The sequence below is a fragment of the Leptonotus elevatus genome, chromosome 1 (genome assembly GCF_054856555.1).
Source record: "Leptonotus elevatus isolate MCC_2025b chromosome 1, RoL_Lele_1.0, whole genome shotgun sequence".
In the NCBI taxonomy this organism is placed as follows: Eukaryota; Metazoa; Chordata; class Actinopteri; order Syngnathiformes; family Syngnathidae; genus Leptonotus; species Leptonotus elevatus.
The window spans coordinates 54,742,923-54,752,713 of record NC_141239.1 but is presented as its reverse complement, the minus strand read 5'-3'; the positions used below and the strand labels follow the sequence as shown (position 1 = coordinate 54,752,713).

The window sequence follows — 9,791 nt, the reverse complement described above, 5'->3', positions numbered from 1 at the left end:
TTCACTCCCTTCAGTAATAACACAGTCTCTTCCTTGTAGTCCAACTGCTCAGCTCCATTCGTGTCGACTGCCCAGAGTCCACGAATATATGCAGCTACTAACTACTGCATTGCTCATCTGAACTACACAAAACGTAAGTTGTTTCATTGTTTTCTCACATCCACTCAGCTCATATGTTTTCTTATTTGCTTTTGTTATTTGATCCATAACGCTGAAAAATAAATTCATTAGCAGTGTATTCTGCTTGGAGCTTGTGACTGTAATTACTTCTGCCTCTACCTGCTTAAGGAAGACTGAAAATGAATACTCCTTCCATATAGTGACACTTTGACTAACAAATCAATTACAAATAATCCAAGTTTTCTTGTTCACTGTGAGGACAAAGTTGTATAGTTAGCAAAGGCAACACAAACTCCTGTTTGCACAGTATGTGCCACTCCTCAAAAGGTGTGTATTATTATCTCAAACAATTATTCACAAGAAGAGAAAGCAGGCAAGTCTTCTCAGAAAGGACAAAATGTCAAGTGCGTACACAGAGGAAGTGATATTAAGTTGTGGTGCCTTGTAAGAGTGCCAAAAGATATTGATAAAAACATTAAGTGCATGTTGTTGCTGTTTTCTCTCCCTTTCACAACAAAGTATCTCCCTGTGCTCCTCCCTGATCTCATTCTCAGGAAAGCATCTGGGCTGGCAGCCACATTCCAAAAGCTTCTCCCATCTTTGTTCAGACATGTCACGCTACAGTTTTGGTCTGGAACCACTTTCTTGCCACACCTGGAATAAAGACAGGACACGTAGGTGAAACACTGTCAACCACTTTTACACTTGTACTTTCTATTGGAAATACATCTAAATTAAACCTTTGTGGACATGCACAATTGCGATAGCTTCAAAACTGGGTGGGCCAACAGACTGATGCATTTTCTCTATCCCGTAATTGCATTAATGCTGCCTGTGGAACCACAAGGAATCTGATTACAAAAACAGCAAATGGACTAAAGAGGTTCACTGATGGGAACACAGATGTATACTGGTGAACACTGCTGTGCGCTTTGTTGTGTCTTGTTTTATACACTGTTCAACAGACTTTACAAAAAAAAAACTCCTAGTTAACTGACTACACCACTTCTGATACAACAATTTAGTGTCTATATTTGATGTGAAAATGAAGGTGAATGAAGGATGCAGTTACTAAAATGTTGTTGTAGATAGATAGGCTCAAGATGAGCAAACCATTATTCTGCTTGACTTATATAAAATGGGTTGATAGGTTAACATGCCGTCGTTGCTATGTGAAAAACACTTAAAAAAAATTATTCTCTTTTTAGTCTGCATTCAACTAAAAACATAAAAATGGAAGAAAAAAAAGGGCGGGGAAATGGACATAAGTGTTTTTCACTTAGTGGCGACGATATGTAAGGTTGTATTATCCCATTAGGTTGCAATGTATGGCCATGACTGGATTTTAGAGTATAATTCAACCTTCTTTGGCACATGTAACAATGAATTCCTACCACTGATGCATTTGAAAATTAATACATTACAAAACTGTTGTGAATATTTGTTTCCATACAGAGATTGCAGTAAGCCCCAACAACAATGTGGTGAACATTTATGAAAAGAAAGGCCGAGACTGGATCAAGATCCATGAGCTGACTGAGCACAGTGGCCGTATCACAGGTACAACTCACTTGAGAGTGCCTGAGGGAAGGGTGGCTTCAACTTCAAATGTTTAACGACATCTTGTTCCTGTATTTTTCATTAATTACCTCTCCCAAGTCGCATTGTGTGTCATTGATGCAAAATACTTGCATATTTTCACACTTAACTCATTGAATCACAGCCATTTTCATTGCATCAACCCCTTCAATACAAGCCGTTTTACTGGATTTTGACTGATTTTGCAAGGCCCACAGTTTATTGTTTTATATTGCATGGAACCTACGAAAAGAAAGATTAGGCTCTTCTTTTATCAGAAAAAAATTGTATTTCTATCTGTTTCCGTTCTTTAGTTATCAGTGTTAGAAATATAGCTAAGTTTTGTCCAAATTCCAATTCTTGGCAAAAAAAAACAGAAAAAAAGCTTTTTGTAAAACAAATATTTCAAGCACAACTTTGACTTTAACGCTACTACTTTTTTCTTTTGTGACAGCTCAAACATCGAAATAAGGTCTTCCTGCTATAAAACAACATTCCAAAAAGTGCTTTGAGAACAAAATAACAGTTTATTGCACGTAAAAATAAACAATTGGCTGGTCTGAATCCAGCTCTGCCGCAGCATCCAGTGGTCCGCGGGTCGACGTGACCAACGAAACGAGCCGTAATCATTCGATGGCTGCTTGTTGCGTTTGCTTGACGAACGAAGCCATTCTTTGATGAGGCGATGAGGATGCTTTTTTTTTGTGCCAAAAAGCAATCCTCCAGGTTTAACTGTTTTGTTCTCCCTTTCGCTTATTTTCTACTTCCTGTCCGCTACCTCCGCGCTAATACACCACGCTAGTGACAGACAACACTCCCAGTCCCAACCTACATTTACTCCTTCTCTTCTGTAACAAGATCGTTACATGATACTTGCTGATCTTGTACTTGGTGCTGCCTGCTGGCCATTTTGTTTTTAATAACATTGCAGTCAAGCCTAATCCTCCAGTCAGAAGCTGCGCCAGACCCTCTTGTACACTCTTGCATGAAAAAAACACTTATGACGTATAAATACGTCATATGTACGCGGTGACTATGACTTTTATGATGTATTAATACGTCTTATGTATGGAAAGACTGAAATTGACTTACAGCAAAAAACAACACAAACAAAATATCCATTAAACCATATGTAAGAATTATTGGTTTTGGAGGTGGGATTTCAGAAGTGTAAAATAAATAATATGTGCCAGTGTCATGAATGAGAATTTTAGATTATGCCTCGCCCTCTTGTAATATCTTACTGTACCAAATTGTCTCCAGTGCTTTTTCAGCAATTTATTGACTGTTTCTTCAGCCAGATGAAACTCTAACATTGACTGTCTTCATACAAGTATAACATGTTCATACTCAATACACAAACATTTGTATATTCTCATGCATGAGAAATAAAGGCATTGAAATACAATGGAACGTTTAGCAGCAAATATTTTGGGAGGAATTTTCAATATCTACCCAACTTAAATGTTCATCAGTCAACTTGTCACTAGCAACAGATTAAGCATTGACTTCTAGGAATTTAACTTCATATCATGAATTGAAACTCGTCATGTTCACAGGCATTGACTGGGCCCCTGAGTCCAACCGCATCGTCACCTGTGCCTCTGACCGCAATGCCTACGTGTGGACTCTCAAAGATGGCTCGTGGAAACCAACGCTGGTCCTCGTGCGAATCAACCGCGCAGCCACCTGTGTAAAATGGTCGCCTCTGGAAAACAAGTTTGCCTTGGGCAGTGGAGCTCGACTCATCTCTGTCTGCTATTTTGAGAAGGAAAATGATTGGTAAAAGCAAAATGGAAAAAACTGACCTTTTGTTGAGTTCTCTCAGTTTAATTAAAACATTTTTTACAACTTTTTGCATTCTTTCCACAGGTGGCTGAGTAAGCACATCAAAAAGCCCATTCGCTCCACCATTCTAAGCCTGGATTGGCATCCCAATAATATTCTTTTGGCAGCTGGGTCTGCAGACCTCCAATGCAGGTATATATTATTCCATATTGACCTATGTAGGAGGGACGTGCTCTTATTAAGTAAACTCCAAGGTTTTAAATATGGCTATATGCTCAACTGAAATAGTAAACCAGTGCTCAAATGATAAAATAATGACTTCTTGTTGGTGGTGGTGTTTTTTGTTTGTTTTTTGTTGTTTGTTTTTTACAAAACATCAACCAGACATGGTGCTGAGTATTATTCAGAGCATGGATTATGAGTGTCTAGTATTTTGAGTGTAGATAGTATTATTGCATCTTAAAATGTAAACATCATTCCGTACAGACAGACAGCTTTCTAATCAACATAAAACATTTTTAACAATGGATAAAGACTATTTACTTAGACAAATCATTTTCGGCATGGGAGTTGTTGTATGTACTGTAAAATGTTGTGAAAATATAATTTTATTAAATATATCAAAAATAACCTTCAACATTTCCAACTCACCAAATTAAAATGTAATTTACCTCGAAACTTTCTGCTTGGCTTTAAAAAAAAAAAAAAGAATTTTCTCAGCCTACATAAAGGACATCGAGGACAAGCCTGGACCCACAGCTTGGGGGGCCAAAATGCCTTTTGGAGAGTTGATGTTTGAGAATAAGGACTGTGGAGGCTGGGTGCACAGTGTCTCCTTCTCACCTAGTGGAGACCAGCTGGCCTGGGTGGCCCACAACAGCAGCATCTCTGTAGCTGATGCTGCCCGGGGAAAGGAGTAAGTACGACTGAGATAAAGAGACACAGCATCGATACATAAAATAGGTCCATGACATTTTCTTGTAGCCCCACGAGAAATGTAAACTGAGTGGTTTATGCTATTCCATTGACGGACAGCTGATGGCAGTAATCTGCTTAAAATAATAAATACACTTGTGAAATAACACCTCAAATTACCTTAAATGCTTTTTCATTATTAATGATAATATTCGTGATGCTTCTGAAATAACACATTTTCTGAAATGACCTTTATTTTTGTCGTTATTAATAATAACATTAATCTATGTAGACACTAAATGTGTTTCTTTTTTATTTCTTTAAATCTTTGCATGTGTTTATATAAATGATGACTTCTTCAACAATACTATAGAAAATCACAATGTCTTATACCTCATTAGATATTTTTAGAACATGACCTGGTGCCAATGGGCACCATGTTGATGACCCCCTAAACAACAGATGGTAATAAAAATATCTGTGTGGTACACTCACATATGCACAATGATTGCAATGTATATTACACAGTTTATTTAAATACATTATATTGGTTGTACGTTCATTCATTCATTCATTTATTGTCTTCCGCTTATCTGACATCAGGACATGGGGGCCGCAATCTTAAGCAAGTTGAAGCCCAGACTTCACTCTCCCTAGCCACTTCATAAGCCTCTCAACATCCCCATTACAGGTCTAACTGTCATTGCCCACATGAGTATAGAAGTCCCCCTACAGAACAAGGGAGTCCCCAGTGGAAGCGTTCTCCAGCACCCCTTCCAAGGACTCCAAATAGCATGGGTACTCTGAACTACTGTTTAGTGCAGAAGCACAAACAGTTGTCAGGAGCCATTCCCCTACCGTGACCCTGCCAGTTGCATAAAGCCCCAGACAACTTAGTTCCTAGGATCATTGGGACACACAAGTCCCTCTACTACAGTGGTGTCAATGTCCGGTCCTCGAGGGCCTGAGTCCTGCATGTTTTTAAGGTTTCATAATTCAAGATTTTTACAAGATTGCGGGATTTTCAACATCTTTGTTGTATCAGTGTTAAGGGGAAAGAGAAATGAGAAATATGAAAACTTGAAGCTAACATACTGCATTTGTCTGTTGACATACTGTTATTTGGTGATCACTTTGTTTGTCCAGGGCAACACAGCTGACCATTGACAGTCTTCCACTGACCAGCATCCTGTATGTCAGCCCAACTGAGATTGTTGCTGCGGTAATTATTCACCTTCCATGTGCATGTGTGTGTGTGTGGGGGGGGGGGGGGGGGGGGGGGTGCGTGTGTGCGTGTGTGTGTGTTATATATAATAGCCTTTTGACCGAAAGTTGGTTGATAAGGCAATTACACCCACTGTGCAGTTTCTTTCAGCTTGTTTGAGCTTTTTATTGTTGCCTCTTTTAACTAAATTCACAGTGTGAAAATCTCAGTGCCTTGGTTTTCAGCAGGAAGTTGGTCTCAACAAAACTTCACTGCTAATTCTGGGGTAATTTGTGTTTGGAGATTATCCACTCATGCATGTGCATGTGACGCACAGATCCATCCATCCATTTTCTTCCCTTTATCCAAGGTCGGGTCGTGGAGGCTCTGGCTTTCCTCAGCCACTTTGTCCAGCTTTTCCCTAAGCACCTCATCTGGCCCCTCTCGATGCGGAGGAGCAGCAGCTCTACTCTGAGCTATTCTCTGATGACCAAACTTCTCATGATGTCGCTAAGGGAGACCCTGCTTAGGAAACTTATTTTGGCCACTTGTATCGCAGGGATCTTTTTATTTTGGTCATGAGCCACAGCTTGTTATCATAGGTGAGGGTACTAGAAACGGAGATAGACTGCTAAATCGAGAGATTTGCCCTCTGGCTCAACTGCCTCTTTACCACGGTGGACCCATACAGAGTCCACTTCACTGCAGATACTACACCAGTCCGCCTATCACGCGCTTCATTCTCCCCTCACTTGTGAACCAGACCCCAAGATACTTGAACTCCTCCACTTGGGATCTCATCCCCGACCTGGAACCTGGAGAGGGCACTCCATATTTTTCTGACTGAGGACCATGGTCTCAGATTTGGAGTCTGTGATTTTCATCCCAATTGCTTAACACTAAATGGCTTCAGTAAGAGTTGGACATCGTGGCTTGATGAATCCAACCATATCATCTGCATAAAGCAGAGATGCAATGCTGAGGCCACGAAATCTGCAGACAATGCGGACCAACATTTGACACTTGTCATACGGGGATGGAACAGCCCATATCAGGGGGTTCAGTACACCGTATTGCCAAAGTGCCCAGCACAGAACTCCAAGAGGGACATAATCAAGTGCCTTCTCCAAGTTTAGATTGGGTGGGGAACTCCCATACACCCTCAAGGACCCTGCCGAGAGTGTAGAGTTGGTCCACTGTTCCACAGCCAGGACGAAAACCCCAATGGTCCTCCTGAATCCAAGATCTGACTTGGCAACGGAGGCTCAGTTGGAGCACACACTCCAGTCCACAATCCAGAGGTACCATCCTGGATGTCTATGCAATGTGGTAGACACGTTTCCACCAGGACAGCCCCACAACATCCAGAACCTTCAGGAACTTCAGGCAGATCTGATTCACCCACGGGGCTTTGCCACCAAGGAGATTTTTAGCGACCAAAGAGTTTTTTAACCACCTTGAGCCCACCTCAGAGATCCCCAGACTCTGCTTCCTTAAAGGAAGGCATCAGTGGAATTGAGGAGGTCATTGACGTATTCTCCCCACTGACTCACAACATCTCGAGTCGAGGTCAGCAGCACACCATCCCAACTCTACAGAGTGTTAGTAGTTCAGTGCTTCCCCCTCCTGAGAAGCCGGATGGTGGACTAAAATTTTCTCTAAGCCATTCGGAAGTCGCTTTCCATGTGTTACCAAACTCCTCCCGAGTTTTGCCTGGCAACCACTGAAGCTGCTTTCCACTTAGTCACCCGGTACCCAACAGCTGTCTCTGGAGTTCTATTTGCCAGAAAGGCCTGATAGGATTCCTTCTTCAGCTTGATGGCATCCCTTACTGCTGGCGTCCAACAACGGATTCTGAGATTTCCGCCACATCAGGCACAGCTACCTTATGGCCAGAGCTAGTCAAACTCCTCAACAATGGAGGTGTGGTGACGGTGGTCCGCTGACAATAGAAAACGATAACCAGGTCAAATAAAACAAGTGGCGTCAATACGTAACGTGTACACTGTTGTTTGGTGCGTAATCACAAACAACAGTCAGCTGATATAGTACAGTAACGCTGTGCAAATAGTAACAGAGGTCACGTTTAACAGGGTAAAGGCATGTACAAAGCAAATTGAACTGAACTTGAAATAACTGAATTTCCTGCAAAATATCTAAATAGGCACTGAACAACAAACACTTAACATACCTGTAATACATGTTCTTCTTACAAAGTATGTTATTAACACAATAGCTGTTATTTTAACACCATATTTCTATGATATGGTATTTCTTTAACACCCATTTATGTTTCTCAGGGTCATGACTGTTGCCCCTACCAGTTCACCTATAAGGCACCAGGCTCTCTGGGATTTGTAAAGAAGCTCGACATTCCCAAGCAATCTTCCAAAAGTGGCATTTCAGCCATGCAGCACTTCCGTAACCTGGATAAGAGGGCTACTGATGAAGACAGCAATGAGTTGGGCACCCTTCATCAGAACAGCATCACGTAAGGGGAATTGCTGTTTCCCACTTCACTAACATTGACTTAAAAACAATAAAACATTTTTCATTTTGATTTGAACATAGTGTATCAATATGCTTATGCTTATCCGCATACAGTATATGTACTGTATATTATTAGAATTATACTACATGTAATCACCACATATAGTATTATAATTCTGCTATAATGACTTCTTGTGGACTTCTGTCTATGTATGTACTCCCCATCCACATTTGTTTTGCGCACATCTCTTGTGTCCTGTAGGCAGTTGTGTGCTGTTAAGGGAACTGCTAAAGTGGAGAAGTACAGCAGTGTGGGACTGGATGGAGCCATGGTCATGTGGGATTTTAAGGTATGTGGCAAAATGCTATTAAAACAAAGAATAAAGAAAAGTAAAATGTTTGTATGCATTCAAACAATGGACAGCTTTCTGTTCGTTACATAACACAATGCTCACTACACCAAAAAGGACAAAATATGAATGAACTGATAATAGAAAATGATCACCAAGTCAAATGAAACAAGGGATATCAATAGGTAATGTGTACACGCTGTAGATGAGTAGTGTGTTAGCGTGTTATATGACTTTACCAAGACCAGTGAAACCTTTCCAATGCTTTCCAAGAATATGTTTAAGCATTGTAATAAATCAATTGGGTTCTGAAAGTGCCTGGAATTCCTTTTTTTTTTGTTATGGTACTGTGTTATTACATTTAGGAAAATCATGATTTGTACAGAATTTCAAATCACCTGTCGACCATTCCTGCCCAACTTTATTTGTAGTTTTACATTGATTGAGGAATATACATTTTGTTATTTTTTTACTTGATTGTCTGCAGTTATGACCGTAGTGACATCAATTTATTACTGTCATCACCCAAATGAGATGGATTCTAATTTGTTTTTTTTGTTTTTTTTTATAGCACTGAGGCGCAGCAGGCTGCTTGTCATCGGTCTGGTTCCACCAATCAAAATTTGTGAGAATCCTCTGCTGTTGACAAAAATCTATCTGCAAATGACCACAATGAAAGTGACATAATTCATTTTGGTTATCGGGAAAATACTGTCACAGCCATTTTTTCAATAAAATGCCATTGAAATAAATGGATGTCATATAACCTTTTCTCTATGATTAGATTCAACCTCAACTCAAGCCACAGTACGGTACGGTCATTAAAGAACTTTAAAGATCACTTGAATGAGGCCCATGCACGGTTACATGTCTTCAGCACTCTCCCGAGCCAGAAAGAAGGCCTTAAATTTGATTGCTTTCTGTTCTTTATAGTAAGCAATCAAATGTACAGTGTGCCAAAATAGCACCCAAAGGTTAGCCACTCAGAAAAGTCAGTGATGTCTTAAATAAAGGGGAGTTTGCAGTTTTTAGCTTCACCTCCATAACATGTCAGCACGGCGACATACAGCAGACTATGCTAAGCATCAAAATATTGTATCATATTGATAAAGAATATTGGTAACAGCCGCTAGGGAACTTTTTTTTTATTATCTCTGGGAGCACGAGGATCCACTTCATGCCAACAGAATATATATATATATATATATATTAATTTGGGGAAATATGCATAACTCAAGAGTTGAGTTGGTTTCGGTCTGAAAAAAACTGGTATCGAACAAGTTATTGTAATCGTATTAGATATTGAAACTTTTCTTTTTTTTTTATTGATGGACCTCCAAACATGC

At 40.1% G+C, this 9,791-nt stretch overlaps 1 protein-coding gene across 2 annotated transcripts; it reads left to right on the top strand.

The window, feature by feature from the left end:
- Positions 1-9,197, top strand: LOC147184674 (actin-related protein 2/3 complex subunit 1A-A). 2 transcript variants are annotated; one of them, XM_086070360.1, is made up of 10 exons: positions 1-133; positions 675-794; positions 1,576-1,680; positions 3,258-3,480; positions 3,571-3,678; positions 4,196-4,402; positions 5,548-5,623; positions 7,906-8,096; positions 8,358-8,445; positions 9,017-9,197. In XM_086070360.1, exons 2-10 carry the CDS (start codon positions 731-733, stop codon positions 9,020-9,022), a joined length of 1,068 nt encoding a protein of 355 aa, XP_085926486.1. In that variant the 5' UTR covers positions 1-133; positions 675-730; the 3' UTR covers positions 9,023-9,197. The 2 variants fall into 2 exon arrangements, with proteins under 2 accessions (XP_085926486.1, XP_085926487.1); XM_086070361.1 differs by lacking the exon at positions 4,196-4,402.
- Positions 9,198-9,791: the final 594 nt, after the last annotated feature.